Below are 15,647 nucleotides of genomic sequence, written 5' to 3' on the forward strand. Positions count from 1 at the left end.
CCATTGAGGAGGAAGCTGAGGGGCTGAGGTTGCGGTTTACCTGGGTTCGCTGGGTGTGAAAGCCCCGTTCACTTGTTTCTCCCCAAGCTGGTCCAGAGGAGCTGGGACACTCACAGGGCAATGGGATCCTGGGCAGCTTTTCCCCATTTCCCCAGCCTCAGTTTCCCTATATGTCCTAAAGATAGTTTGGACTTGATCTTGGATGTCCCTTTCCGGGTCCAGTGGCCTGTTAGGGGTGTGTGGCTGGCCCATGAATGAGGCACAGAGCTAACTGTTACATGCATTAGCTCATGTTGCAATTATGATTATAATTATATGCAAATGGGGAACTGAAGAATAGTGTGATGGAGGAGAGGATGTGTGAGCAGGGCCTTGAAAGTCTGGCTAAGATTGTGAACTGTGGAATTGAAGGGAAGGGCGTTCCAGCCAGAGGGCGTAGCATGGATGAAGATGTGGAGGTAGGAAATGCACAATGGAGGTGAGAGATGCCCAGGGTGTGGGGATGGGAAGGAGAGCAGGGCTGAAGTTACGGATCTTGGATGTGATTCTGTGTAACATGCTTGTGGGCTTCAGTGTGCCAGGCCTGTGGTGACAGATTAGTCCACAGTCCCTGGGGTCATCAGAACCCAGGGAGATCCTTTAGAAAGTGCTTCATGCAACCATCTTCCAGATCTTTCCACAGCCTGTGGAGTCTAGGTTCGGCCAGCCTGGGCTCACACCCCAGCTTGGATTTTGGCTCCCTGCTTGACAGCTGGCTGACCTGGGACAAGGCCCTGGACCTTCCAGCCTCTGTCTTGATGGCGGGTGATTCCCATACCACTTCCTGCAGCTGTTGTCTGGGTCTATGTCAAATGTCATGAGGTGTCCCCAGCCAGCGTGACACCCATTAGCTTCGGGGTAGGGGGGCTCCCTAACTGTTCTGTGCCTTTTTGTTCCTGGCGTAGTGACAGAGCCTTCCTCCCTGGGCCATTTGGAGAGTCGAGAATGATCTCACACTGGAAGACCCTAGCTGAGGGCTGGCTCATGCAGGGTCACACGGCTGTCATTGTCGGGCCTTGGCGTGCTGAGGGATGCTGTCTTTACGGGAAGAGGTTTCTCCTTGTTAATAACTGGCCTCGGGGCCAGGCACAGTAGCTCACACCTGTAACCCCAGCACTTTGGGAGGCTGAGGCGGGTGGATCACCTGAGGTCAGGAGTTCCAGGCCAGCCTGGCCAACATGGTGAAACCCCATCTCTACTAAAAATACAAAAATTAGCCGGGTGTTATGGTGGACACTTGTAATCCCAGCTACTGGGGAGGCTGAGACAGGAGAATTGCTTGAACCCGGGAGGCAGAGGTTGCAGTGAGCCAAGATCGTGCCACTGCACTCCAGCCTGGGCAACAGAGCCAGACTCCGTCTCAGAACAAAACAAAACAAAACAAAAGTGGCCTCAGGGAAGGGTGACCCAGCCAAGGGCCCCTTTAGGGCACCCGAGGCCGGCAGGGGGGGAAATGTCAGCCACCTCCCCAAGGAAGGACAGCGCAGTGTACATTTCCTCATCCCCAGGACCCAGCCAAGGGCCTGCTCGGATGTAAGCCTCTGTTTCCGTGGTGAGGAATCTCCGGGGTGTCTGGGGGCTTATTGCTTAGTGGCATGGTGGCTCTCTTTTGGGGGTGGATCTGGCCTGAGATTGTCACTTCTGGCCTGTCGCTGTGGGCTTCCCTTCCTTTTCCACTGTGTGTCAGGCCCTGCCTCAGGAGCAGGGGTGCTGCCTATGGGAGCCACAGGAGGAACGGACCTTTACTCACCAGGAGACCAGCGGTGGGCGGCGGGAATAGGCGGAGGGCTCCCACCCAGCCTGGGGCTTTCGAGGGGGAAGACACACGGTGGCGCACTGAGGAGTGAGCTTGGCGGAAGACTGTATTCCGGACATGGGGAGCAGCCTCTGCAAGACCCTAGACGACTCGGGCCTGCGGACATGGTGAGGAGTTCAGCTCCATCCCAGCGGCAGTAGGAGCTGTACCACTGGAAGGTTTCTGAGCCAGGAAGCTTTGGGCAACTCCCCTGTGGCCCCTGTGGCCCCTGTGTGTGGGAAGGATCAGAGGCAGCCAGGATGGAGTAGGCAGGACTTTGGTGGCTGCGGCAGGCACAGGACGGGAGTGGCCTGGCTGGGGGGCAGTGACTAGAGGCACAGGCTGGGTGGCCACTTGACTGGCCCCTGGGCGCTGGGGAGCCTACCTCACCCTGTTGGGCTTATGCTAGGGGGCAGGTCATGATGGGGGAGGGAATCCCATAGGCCCTGTTTCTCTCAGGCCCAGAAGGGGGGGTCCCAGGGATCTGCTGTTGCACCGCTTCTTCCAGGGGTGGCTCATGGAGGGACCCTGAATCCATCTCTTGCCTTCTCTGGTGTGGTTCCCCTTCTGGACAGGAATTGACTGGAGCGGGGACACTCAGCTGTCCTCCCCTTCCCTGGCCTGCTGGATTCTGGCTGCTGGCTCAGGCTCTTCTCGTGGATGGGCTGCTGGTCCCCCTCCTGCTGCTTGATGGAGCCTGTCATTACCCCTCCCACCCCCTGCTTCCCACCTGATTACAGGTCCTGAGCAGGAGCCCTGTGTCTGCCCTTTCCATGGAGGCCACCCACGGGCTGGTGCTGCGTGGAGGCCAGGGTGAGATGGTTTTACCCAAACGTCGGTTCCCTATTCTGAGTTCATGTCATTTACAAGCTGTGTGTCCCTGGAGAATTCGCTTAACCTCTCTGAGCCTCAGTGTTCTCCTCTGGGAAGTGGGGACAGTGCATGAAATAATGAGTGTGCATGTGCGGTGCTGTGCTGGGCACAGAGGTGGTGCTGACAAGTGGCTGCTGCTATTGTGTGTTGATTGTGACAGTAGATGGGGGGCGAGTAGAAAGGCCCTGGGCGAGGCACTGGCCTATGCCAACCCAGCTCTGTTGGACGTGCTGTGTGGCCCTAGGAGAGTGTCACTACCTTTCTGGACCCCAGGCTCTCCCTGCTGTCCCAGGCACATGATGGAGATGGTGATGCTTTGGACAACTCTGAGACCTGGGAAAATGGAGTCCCTGCCCCATCTCTGCCTCTGCTGGTCCCTGGGCTCTGGGGTGGGTGGGGTCGGCGCCCCCCTCCTTCCCCCCCTCCCCATGCTGGACCTGCTCCCCGTGCCCTGGGAACCAGGCGGGCAGGTTTGAGCCCGCCCCACCCTACAGGGTGCTGCTACCTGCCTGGTTTCAGTCAGCAAACCTCTCAGCCCTGAAACCCTGAAACCGGGCCAGGCCTCGTGGGTGAGGTGTGTCCCTGGAGCCCACTGGAGAGACCAGATGAGCCAGGGATGGGTCTGGCATGGCGCCCTGGTTTGGGCCAAACCAGGGCCTGCGCCGGCGTGCAGCCCCCGTGGTGGACATGAGCTGGATGTGGTCACAGCTGGAGATGACCTTCTTCCTCTTGGACCCACCATCCATGTGGAACAGGGTTTCAGGCTTAGGCACCAGGTCGGGACCAAGGTGCAGATCCTACCTCTGCCTCTTCTCAGCAGTGTGATTTGGCAGAGGAACCCAGTTCTCGGTCACCTGATCTGAAATGTTCTGCCAGTACCAATACCACCTGGCCCGAGGTTGAGCTGAAGAATCGGGGGCATGGGTCCAAGTAAAATGCTTAGCACAGGTGCGGTACACGGTGGCTTTGGGGAGCGTCATGAGAAGGCAAAGAAGGAACTCCTCAGCTTGGCATTTGAGGCCCTCCGGGATGCGCCTTTTTAGGTCGATTTTCTGAGAGCCCCTGTACTCCTTCTTCCATTCTCAGCTCCGCAAGCCCCTCTTCTGTAGCCTCAGTTCCCCCATCTGCACAGTTAGTCTGGTACCCTATCCCCCAGCTCCTCAAGCCTCCAGGCCACCCTGGGGCTTCCCCAGTTCTTGCCCAGCCTCACTATCTGCACAGGAAGTAGCGTGGTCCTTAACGTTGTCAGTTTGGAAAATCAGAGATTAATTAACGTTCTGGCTGCCTTGGCTGCTGTTGGCGCTGGTCCCGGGGTGGGCCAGGCTGCGTGCTCAGCCTGTTTCAAGGGCCTCACTGTGGGTTAGAGGAACCTTGACAAGAGGCATTTCTTAGGAGCCCCCATTGGTGACGTGCCCCCTTTTTGCCAGGGTAAAGGGCTTCACGCTCAGTAGCCTGTTTGTCCTGTCATAACCTAGATATGGCAGATACTGTTGTGCCATTTTGCAGAGGGGAAAATAAGGGCTCAGAGAGGGGAAGTGCCTTGGCCAAGGCCATACAGCTCATAGGTGGCAAAGCTGGGACTTGAACCCAGAGCCCGTGTGTCCGTGTCGAAATGGTGCCTTGTTTGCAGGTGGTGGGGGTGCCTAGTCCTCCCCCTAGTCCTTCTGTCTGGCCCAAGGGGGCTGTGATCAGCTGCTGGTCAGAGCTGACTCACCAGCAGCTCGAAGGAGGTGCTGAGGCCAGCATCCTGGTCAGTTCCTGGGGCCAGGGCAGCACTGATTAGATTGTCGTTGAGATTTTTGGTCAGCTGAGCTGACAGGGACCCACCCTCCCATTTTAAAGGTAGGAAAACTAGGGCCCTATAAGGATGAAGCAGTAAGGCTCCAATGGGTCTGGTGATTCTCCACCAGCTCCGATCCGACGGGGGCCAGGGGAGCTGGAAACCCTAGATCTCAGTCCCGGCTCTGACACCTGCCAGCTGTGGCCTCGGGAAAGTCACTTTGCCCTCTGAGCCTCGGTTTCCTCATCTGTAAAATGAGGAGAGTAAAGCTTTGTGTTGCCTCCTTCTTGGGATCAGGCAAGAACCCAGCAAGAGAATGGAAAACCAGGGCTTTGAAAACAGCACTGTGGGTCCTCATGAGGGGGAGGAATGAGAGGCTTTGTGGGGTGGGGATCTGTGCAGGCTTTGGTGGGAGACAAGGTCCAAAACCCACCTCTTTCCTTTCCAGGCTGTGTGTCTCTCTGAGCCTCACTTTCTTCCTTTCTTTTTTCTTTTTTTTGACTGACCCAAATTAGATCTTTATTGTCTTTTCCCACATATCTATCATTCCCAAAAGATCAGTCAGCTCGATCCTTAATTTTTCTTACTATGAAATATCTAATACACAGTTTTTGTATAAATTAGCCATTTTAAGTATATAGTGAATTCCAGATGTGATGACAACTCACAATTGCATTTCTTTCTTTCTTTTTTTTTTGAGATGGAGTCTCACTGTGTCTCCCAGGTTAGAGTACAATGGTGCAATCTCAGCTCACTGCAGCCCCTGCCTCCCGGGTTCAAGCAATTATCCTGCCTCAGTCTGCTGAGTAGCTTGGATTACAGGTATCCGCCACCACGCCTGGCTAATTTTTGTATTTTTAGTAGAGGTGCAGTTTCACCATGTTGGCCAGGCTGGTCTCGAACTCCTGACCTCAAGTGATCCACCTGCCTCGGCCTCCCAAAGTGCTGGGATTATAGGCGTGAGCCACCACGCCCAGCCACACAACTGCATTTCTTTTTTTTTTTTTCTTTGAGACGGAGTCTCGTTCTGTCGCCCAGGCTGGAGTACAGTGGCGCGATCTCAGCTCACTGCAACCTCTGCCTCTCAGATTCAAGTGATTCTCCTGCCTCAGCCTCCTGAGTAGCTGGGATTACAGGCGCGCATCACCACGCCCGGCTGCACGACTGTGTTTCTAAATAGCCATATGACACTGAGTGCTTCCCAGGTGACAGCCGCTGTGTTTAGCCCGAGTCTCACTTTTCTTCTCTGTCATATGGGATGCTAATACCTGTTGGGATTAAACAGGCTGTGGGCCATGTAGTAAGTTGTCGGTGGCTAGGCACCTATCCCTGGCAAACTCTGGGGATCCAGGGGCAGAGTTAGGAGGACTGGCTTGTGAGGGGGTCCTTCTCAGTCACCCTCAATAGCCCGATAGCGTGCAGCCCTGGGAGACAGGGTTCCAGTCATATAGGGAGCAGAGCCCCTCTAAGATCCAGAGCACCCCCTTATTCAACCAACTTGCTGAAAGGCTTGACTCTCAGCTCCACAACAAACCCACAAGTGTGTGTTGTGAGTTTTGCCCTAGACCTGCATCCCTAAAAGTGGCCTCTTCAGAGGTAGATGCAGCCCAGTACCCATGGAGACACCACGTGGAGACAGAGGCCTGGGATGGGAGTGGCTCCCTGAGGTCCCTGGGCACAGACCAGGACTCAATTCCACTCCCAGAATTCACACGCTGGCCTCTTGGGCTAAGAAGGGAACCAGGACCTCTACAGGCAGGCGCCTTTTGTGACAGCCTCTGCGAGGGGCCTCAACAGGTTTTGTGGACTGACAAGGTGGCCTTTCCTGAGCCGTTTAATTGTTCCGAGCCTCGGTTCATATAGCTGTAAAGTGGGGGTTGTAGTTCCCTGTAGTTCATACAGCTGTAAAGTGTTCCCTCGGTTCATACAGCTGTAAAGTGGGGGTGTAGTTCCCTGTACTCACCTCTGGGCCATTTGAAGAATGGTGTGTCTTGGGGCAAAGAACAGGTGGGCGCTGTGTCTGATGGGCGTGGGCTTACCTCCTGCTGGCAGAAGGCGAAAAGGGGGCAACCAATGGCTCCAGGCGCCAGCAGAGGCTGAGGGTTACGCCAGGGGATCCCAGCCACAGCCAGGCGGGACCCCCCATCACACAGGGCCCTGCTGTCCCCCTCAGCTCCCCCGTGTCTGTGATCTTTGTTTGTGGAAGCCCTCCCATCATCATCATCATTATTTTGTGATTCTTGTCCTGGTTCTTCAGAAAACAAATCTCTACTGGATTATTTCAAACTATAAACGTTATACTGCTAATAAACATTTCAAACAGTCTCTTATGACTGCTGTTCTCAGCTGAGCACTGTGGTGATTAGCAGTGACGTTTATGGAGGCCTGGAGCTGAGCACCTCAACGCTATCCGGTCCTGCAGACCTCAGAGCTCGGGAACGGCTTTGGAGAGGCCCATTTACAAATGAAGAATGTGAGGCTCTGAGATCTGGGCGCTTGCAGGGCTGGCATATGGCAGGGCGGGGACTCTGGCCCTGACTTCAAGCTCCTCACCAGGAGGCCGGGCACCTGGGGCCGCAGGGCAGGCTCCGTGAGTCCTGGCCCACTCCATCCTCTGCCTTCTCACCCAGCAGCACCTGGGGCTGAGTCAGTGCAGGGAGGCAGAATGGATGAGAAAACGTGGAAGGTGACGAAGCTGGCACACACCTTCAGACCGCCCCACCCCAGCCTCTCTGTAGCTCACAGAAGCGAGTGATCCTACCACCAGCTGGAGCCTAACAGTTCCTGGACCCAGGACCTGCGGGCCAGCCCTGCCTCTGCAGATGGGGGCACAGCCTGTTTCTTCTGTGCCCTCTAAGGGGAGGTAGGGGGCCCGTGGGGCCTTGTAGACAGTGGCCAGAGCCAGGACCAGGAGGGTGGCATGCAGCTGGCTATGGCTCGAACCTGATTGCCTCCGTCTGGCTGTGTGACCTCAGCTGAGCTGCTCACCCTCTCTGGCTCACATTCCCGTAACAGGGTGGCAAGTCTGAGTGTTGGAGAACCTGTCTAACATCTGCCCCAAATCCGTAGCGTGTGGTATCTCCAGAGGCTGTGGCAGGAAATGGGGAGTGCTGCTGTGGGCAAGTATGGAGAAAAGAGGGGTACCCGGGCTCAGGACCCTCACAGACACCCAGGCCGGTATGTGGCATGGGAATTTGGGTTGTAAAATCCTGAAGCGACAATGCCAGGGGAGAGCCACTGCAGGGAGCAAGAAGGAAAAGTGGGGTACTGGGTGGGGCCTGCCTGAGCTGCAGTCCCAGAGCTCAGCAGGTGAGGCCGTGGCCAGGCTGGGTCCTCTGGTTGAGCCCCCGCCAGGGCTGTGGTGCCCGCCTGGGTCCTCTTCCAGCAGGGTCCAGCCAGGAAGGCCCCTGCAAGCCTTTTGTCCAGGCTGGTCCCCTCCGAGTGCTGCTGGCCTTTTGGGTCCCTCTGGCCTCCACACCTGGAGCCCCTGGCACCCGAGTCCTCATCTTCTACGTCTCTGGGTTACTTCCTCTGTACAAAGCACGTGGCGGTTCCTTCCATGCTGGCTGAGGACATCTCTCAAGAATGTGCTCGGGGCTACTCCTGCCAAGAAGCTATCCGTGGCCCTGTTTCCCATGGTCCTCCCTTTCCAGCTCTCCCTTGGTTGCCACCCTTCTTCTGAGCGGGGCCGGCTTCCCGGTGCTGCCTGGGCGCCATCCTTAAGGTCCATAACCCCTTGCTAATGCCGTCCCCCTACCTCCAGCGTGGTGCTCCCTCAGTATCCCTCCGATGACTGCCCCACGGCCTTCCCTTGTTTGGACTTAGTAACTATTTGGCTGCTGGACCAACCCCCCCACTCTTCTTACCCTCGACGACATCTGCTTGTGCCAGGCCCGGTGCCCAGGATCCAGTGGTGAGCAAAAGGAGACCAGACCCCCCCCAGCAGAGTTCCCGGCCTCCCTACCTGACCTGTTTGGCGCCTGAGTTCTGAGAGCAAGCCTGGGTAGTGAGCGATTCTGGCTCCACCTGGGGCCAACGTGGCAAACCTAGAGGGAACTGCATCCTGGATCCCTGACCCTTGCCTGGGTCCCCTCAGCCCGAGGCCTGGGCCTGTGGGCAGCACTGCACTGGCCCAGAGACCTGACCTTCAGCCTTGACCTTCAGCTCCCAGCCTGACAGGCAGCGGGTCCCCACACTCCCATGTCTCCCTTCCTCAGAGCTTCCTGCAGCTTCCTCTCCGGTCCATAGCCCTGCCCAACTTGGGCCTCAATTGTCCCTCGATGGGACATGCTGGGCCTTCTCCTGGCTCAGTCTTGCCCTCTTTTGTCCTCCCCAGGCCAGCCCAGGGGCCTTTCTGAACCCAGCTCCTCCTTGCCTGGACTCCATATCTGGACTGTGCTGTCCGGGCAGCTGAGCATAGGCTGCGGTCCGGCAGACCTGGGTTCGAGTCCTCACAGCAATGGCAGCTCCCTCCAGGGCCTGGCTCCCTGAGGGCCACGGTGGCAGACTCCAGCCCTTTGGGATCTGTCTGCGGGCTGGGTGCACTGGGGCTGGCTGGGGGCCCTGGAGCCATGGCCAAAGGACGACCCCTGAGACCTGCAGGCCCAAGCCTGCCCATCCTGCCGGCCACATTGATAGAATGCCCATGGGGTGTGTGGCTTAACTCTTCATCCCTGAAATAGGAAAACAACAGCAGTGGCTCCCTGGGGTTCTCACGGAGGTTCTCTGGGTTCACAAATGTAAAACCTGCCGTAGCACGGTGGCCGTGCCGATGACAACTATGGCACCGATGTTATTGTCAGCTTCCATCCTGTTTTCCTGTTAACCCCAATGTGTGACTCTCTTCCACCGGCCCCCTCTCTGCCTCATCGTTTTTCAAAACGATTCCCATGGTCTCCAAGAGAGTTCTGGTTGTTTATGGTTTTTAAAAAATAGGCATTCAAAGCAAATTCCTCATTCGTTCTCCCCTTCCTACCCCCAAACTGGAATCTGGACGGACATGACCTCATTCCAGGAAACGGGAGCACAGGGAGGGACAGGGTCTGTGGAGAGGGGGTGGGGGCTGTCTCCCCACCCCCATCACCGAGGCAGGGCCCAGGATGTGGGCAGACACGCAGGAAGGTCACGTGCCTGGGACCCTGGGTATGAGCTGTGAGGCACGGCGTGTGACATGCCCTCTCAGCCCTCCTCCCAGGCCACCACCTCCTGGCGGGGACCCAGGACTGCATCCCAGCTCCACCACCCACTGGCTGTGTGACCTTATGCCAGTGACTTAACCTCCCAGGGCCTCAGTTACCTCCTCTGTAAAGTGGGGATAACAGTTTCTCCCTCACAGAGCTACAGAGAGGATGGAATGAAATGTTATCCTAACCAGGTGCCCTCGGTACCTGGAGACTGGCCACGGAAGGGGCAGCTCCTCTTTTGAGAAAGGACCAGGGCTTTAAAACCTGGAATCCAAGACTGTCAGAGATGGCAGGGCTTGTCCATCATTAAATCCAGCCTCTCAGTGCATGGGGGGAAGCCGAGGCCCAGAGAGGGGAGCCACACAGCGGGCCAGCACAAATCCCAGTCGGGGCGCGAGCTGCAGCTTCTTAGGACAAGGGAGCCTCTCCCCTCATGGGTCTGAGACGCTCTCTGGGCCTCCTCCTTCATCTGAACATGGGGACGCCCAGGAGCACAGGTGCTGAGCCTGATGTGGCCTGGGCCTGCCCTCAAGGCCATAGCACTCACCTGTATTCAGAAACCACGCAGAAGACGGGCGCAAATGGCCAGTGAAAGCAGAAAGGTTGTTCACTTGGTAGAGGCGTTAATTTTAGACTGTTTATTTTTTTATTATGAAAGGAATCATGATTGTAAAATAATTCGAATGCTATAAAAGGGAATAAACAGAAAATGACGTTCACTCTGCACTCCCCACTCCCACACCAGAGGTCCTGCCTTCCCAGCCTGGCATGCTGCCTTCCAGACCTCCTCCACGCACCCAAGCCTAAGTAATCTATATGCACGAATAGGAGGCGTTTTGGTTGTGTTATGTGTGTGTTGACACAGGGTCTTGCTCTGTCGTCCAGGCTGGAGTGCAGTGGCGTGATCATAGCTCACTCAGCCTCGACCTCCCTGGGCTTAAGTGACCTTCCCACCTCAGCCTCCTGAATAGCTGGGACTACAGGCACACGCCACCACACCTGACTAATTTTTTTTTTTTTTAAGATAGAGTCTTGCTCTGTCGCCCAGGATGGGGTGCAGTGGTACGGTCTTGATTCACTGCAACCTCTGCCTCCCAGGTTCAAGTGATTCTCCTGCCTCAGCCTCCTGAGTAGCTGGGATTACAGGCGCCCGCCACCATGCCTGGCTAATTTTTCTGTTTTTAGTAGAGACGGGGTTTTGCCGTGTTGGCCAGGCTGGTCTCGAACTCCTGACCTCAGGTGATCTGTCCACCTTGTCCTCCCAAAGTGCTGGGATCACAGGTGTGAACCACCGCGCCTGACCAAACTTTTGTATTTTTTGTAGAAATGGGGTCTTGCTGTTGCTCAGGCTGGTCTCAAACTCCTGGGTTCAAGCGAGCCACCTGCCTTAGTTTCCCAAAGTGCTGGGATTATAGGTATGAGCCACTGCACCTGGCCAGAAAGAGTTTTTTTTTTAATGAGATGATAGTCAACAGGTGACTCTGTCACTTGCTTTCTTTCCTTAATGGAGTATGAGCCCTTTCCTTTTGTTGGCACCTATCCAGATAGGTCCCTCCATCTTTTTTTAAAAAAATTAATTTCATTTAATTTAATTTTGTTTTATTTTTATTTATTTATTTATTTTTTATGGAGTCTCGCTCTGTCGCCTAGGCTGGAGTGCAATGGCGCAATCTCGACTCACTGAAACCTCCACCTTCCACCAAACTTCCAGGTTCAAGCGATTCTCCTGCCTCAGCCTCCTGAGTAGCTGGGCTTATAGGTGCCTGCCACCATGGCCGGCTGATTTTTGTATTTTTAGTAGAGACCAGGTTTCGCCATGTTGGCCAGGCTGGTCTTCAACTCCTGACCTCCGGTGATCCACCCGCTTTGGCCTTGAAAAGTGCTGGGAGCCACCATGCCTGCCCCCCTCCATCTTTTTACTTTTTACTGTCCTGGGTGAACCCACGTATCCCTAGAGATTACATTCAGCTGCTCCCGCTATGGCCTCAGTGCATATTCGCTTTTGTGTCCTCCTGCGCATTGTTCTATGGGGTAGATTCTTAGAGGTGGGAGCATCCAAGAACAGGACACCCACCCTCTGAAATGGCTGTCCCCATTCCCAGCACCCCCAGCTCTGAGTGACACGGCCTGTTTGTGCATGTCCCCACCAGCGGGGACTAGAGGAAATGGAGTCTTGGTTCTATTTGCATTTGTTTGATTCTCTGTCTGTGGCCATTGCCCGCTTTTCCATCTGGAGGTTTACCCTTTCCAAGGCAGTTGGTTTTCACAGGAAACGCGGGGCTCTGGCCAGAAATGCAGCACAGATGAGCGCGAGGAGCCTGTGCAAACAATTCCACATGCGGGAACTTGGGGCTTTGCAGCCACTCCTGCCTAGGGGAAGGATCGCGATGCCTCAGCATCGCTGAGGACCTCACGCTCCTGTTTGTCCTTCTCTTCCAGAAAAAACCGGGAAGATCCTGACGGAGTTCCTCCAGTTCTATGAAGACCAGTATGGCGTGGCTCTCTTCAACAGCATGCGCCATGAGATCGAGGGCACGGGGCTGCCGCAGGCCCAGCTGCTCTGGCGCAAGGTGAGATGTGCTGGGAGGACTTGGGTGGGTTCTGCTCCTTCTTGCCATGTGGCTTCAAGGGAGTGACTTTACTTTTCTGGGCCTCAGTTTCCCATTGTTACTCTGATGGCCTCTAAGAGTCCCCCCAGCTTCTTTTTTTTAAAATTAATTATTATTTTTTCTTTTTTGAGACAGTCTCGCTTTGTCACTCAGGCTGGAGTGCCGTGGCGCGATCTCAGTTCACTGCAACCTCCGCCTCTCAGGTTCAAGGCATTCTGCTGCCTCAGCCTCCCGAGTAGCTGGGACTACAGGCATGCACCACCACACCCGGCTAAATTTTTGTATTTTTAGCAGAGACGAGGTTTCACCATGTTGGCCAGGCTGGTCTCAAACTCCTGACCTCAAGTCATCTGACCGCCTCAGCCTCCCAAAATGCTGGGATTACAGGCAGGTGTGAGCCACCATGTCCAGCTTATTAATTTTTTTTTTTTTTTTTTTTTTGAGATTGGGTCTTGCTGTTGCCCAGGCTGGAGTGCAGTGGCTCAGTCATGGCTCACTGCAGCCTCAACCTTCCTGGCTCAAGTGATCCTTCCACCTCAGTCTCTCCAGTTCCTGGGTCTATAGGTGCACACCATCACTCTAGGCTAATTTTTGCATTTTTTGTAGAGATGGGGTTTTGCTGTGTTGCCCAGGCAGGTCTCAAACTCCTGGGCTCGAGTGATCCTCTAGCCTCAGCTCCCCAAAAGTGCTGGGATTACAGGCGTGAGCCACCATGCCTAGCCTCCTTCCCACTTCTCAATAGGTAGGTAACCCAGATCGTGTTGTTGAGACCCCTTCAGTCACCGTGGGTGACTCCTCCCAGCTCACCTCCTCCACCATCAGAGCTGGGGCTCTAGAGTCTTGATAGTCTCCAATTCAAGGCAAGCTCTTCCACTAAGAGCCTCAGTTTACTCATCTGTCAAATGGGATGAGAACGTCTCCTTCACAGGGTGGTTGTGCCTGAAGCAGGGAAGGCGCTGTCACTGGCCTCATCATGATCTGCTATGATAGAGATAGTAGGATGCTGTTTGCTAAGGAAATATTTGTTGAGTGAGGGATTAGAAGCTTCCTGGCTCCAGCCTGAGGGTCAGTATGGGCCAGAGGATGCTGGCAAAGCCTTCTGGGAAGAGGAACCTGTGATTGACTCGGACATGGGGCTGGGGGCGGGACTCAAGAGATCCTCCCACCTTGGCCTCCCAAAGTGCTGGGATTACAGGCCTGAGCTGCCGCACCTGGCCAAGGCTGAGCCTTTAAGTGGCTCATTCAGGATGGCAGAGGCAGGGCCAGCCCAGGGCCCTTTCTGCCGTGACTGCAGCCCACCCGGTGGAGGGAGGTCAGGACCATGTGTCGGAGCTGCTCAGAGCATCACCTTTGCTTTTGGACCCAGAAAAGGTTGCCTCTTCCCCGGTGTCTTGGTAACCTCTTGACCCTGTGGCAGCAGAGCGGCAGAGGGGCCTGGCTGTGGCCTGGCCGGGGTGTCTGGCAGGTGCGTATCTGTGTGGTAGGTAAAGGAAAGAAAAGGAGGCCTTGGACGCAGCCCAGGTGAGTGGGGCCAGAATGGCTCCCCTGTCTGGAAAGAAATGTCATGGGCAGCCCAAGTCCCTGTAATCCAAGACAAGTGGGCTCTGGCTGAGGGCGTGAAGCATTTCCTCTGCGTGAGGCCTCATTTAAGTCTGGGGAGGCAGGAGTGCACATTTATTGTAGAAAAATAGCAACATGTGAGCAAGGAGAGTGAAATGAAACCACTCACCCACAATCCCTGAAAAGCAGTATTTTTGGTCTCATTTTGCCACTCAGGAAACCGATCATCACAATGCAGAGTTACGATAACATCATAATACTAGAAATAATAATATTAATCACCAGTGGTGATCAAAACAACAGTGGTTTTTATTAGAAACAATAATAGAATACAAATAAAATAAAGCGATAATAATGATAAAATAATAATACAATAGAAATAAGAATAATAAAACAGCAGTTGTCTTTTTGTTTTTTACTTTTTTGAGACGGAGTCTCACTCTGGTGCCTGGGCTGGAGTACAGTAGCACAATCTTGGCTCACTTCAACCTCCACCTCCCGGGTTCAAGCGATTCTCATACCTCAGCCTCCCCACTAGCTGGGATTACAGGCATCCACCACCACACCCGGCTAATTTTTTATATTTTTAGTAGAGACAGGGTTTCACCAAGTTGGCCAGGCTGGTCTGGAACTCCTGACCTTAGGTGATCCACCTGCCTCGGCCTCCCAGAGTGGTAGGATTACAGGCGTGTGAGCCACAGTGCCTGGCTAAAACAGCAGTTGTCTGGTGCCTGTACTGTTTGCTCAGTCTGCTGGCCCCACTCTGAGGGAGGGGCTATGATGATGCCCGCATCACAGATGTGGACATTGAGGCTCAGAGATGCGAAGCTGCTTGTCCAGGCTCTGGCAGTGGGTGGTGGTGCCGAGACAGGAGTCCTGGTTGTCTGACCTTGGGGCCTGTGCTCTCTCTGACCGAGGCACTGGAGAGCTTTGCAGAGTCTAGAATATTTTGCCTGGGCTGTCGAGTTCTCTTTCGCTTCCTGCAGGCCTTCCCATTGAACACGACTCTGCCATTTGAAAGTCTTAAAAATAAAACGCAAACCCACAGCCAGCCACCCATTGCGAGCTCCCCAGGATCTGGGGGTGGACTGGGTGGTGGGGGTTGTTGAGCCTGCCTGGGCCGTAAGCCTGCTTCTGCACAGCCTCCTGCTGGGACTGGCCCTGTCCCTGAGTGCCCGTCCCTGTGTCCTGGGGCTCCTGCCCTAAGCAGGGGTGAGACGAAAACCAGAGACCTTTTGCTAGGGTGTTATGAGAGCTCTGTCTGCTCTTTCTAGAAAAGACAGGGATTTGAGCTTGGTGTGGGCGGTTTATATATAGACCACTGGATATAGACCGCTAAGGGCAGCTCTGCGACTTGGGCAAAGCCCACTTTGTGTGGGGGTGGAGGGAGTGGTAGGGGAACCATTTTCTTTTCCTGTAAATATTTTTATCCCCGGTAGGAAGAAGCCTGCAGGTCCTATTGTGTGAGCACAATGGGCTCTCCTTTTCCACGAGCGTTTTGTGTTTCCCCTTGAAGAGTGGCAGGGAGGGAGCTGCGGACAGGGGGACACGGTGAAGGGGGCAGAGGGTCAAGAGGAGACCGGACTGCAGGGATGTGCCAGGGCAGAGCCAGGAAGTCAGGAAGGTGCAGGCACGATGGCAATCACCCTTTCCCCATAACTGCATCTGAGAAATGTTTCTTTTTGCAAAATGCACCTTATTTATTGTAGAACAAATAGAATTTGCAGAGGAACACTGTACTCCCCTGGGTTCCCTCCCATCCAAGATGAACCCTCTCCCATTGTGGCCTATCTCCTTCCAGAAGCTTC

At 55.0% G+C, this 15,647-nt stretch overlaps 1 protein-coding gene across 3 annotated transcripts in view; it reads left to right on the forward strand.

Moving 5' to 3' along the window:
• The window catches only part of NIBAN2 (niban apoptosis regulator 2), a 72,858-nt gene that overhangs the window by 34,697 nt on the left and 22,514 nt on the right, over positions 1 to 15,647 (forward strand). For all 3 annotated transcript variants that reach the window (XM_077965228.1, XM_077965227.1, NM_001194039.3), the window contains 1 exon segment: positions 12,110 to 12,240. In XM_077965228.1, coding sequence (XP_077821354.1) covers positions 12,110 to 12,240 — 131 coding nt within the window.

This window comes from Macaca mulatta, chromosome 15, assembly GCF_049350105.2.
Source record: "Macaca mulatta isolate MMU2019108-1 chromosome 15, T2T-MMU8v2.0, whole genome shotgun sequence".
In the NCBI taxonomy this organism is placed as follows: domain Eukaryota; kingdom Metazoa; phylum Chordata; class Mammalia; order Primates; family Cercopithecidae; genus Macaca; species Macaca mulatta.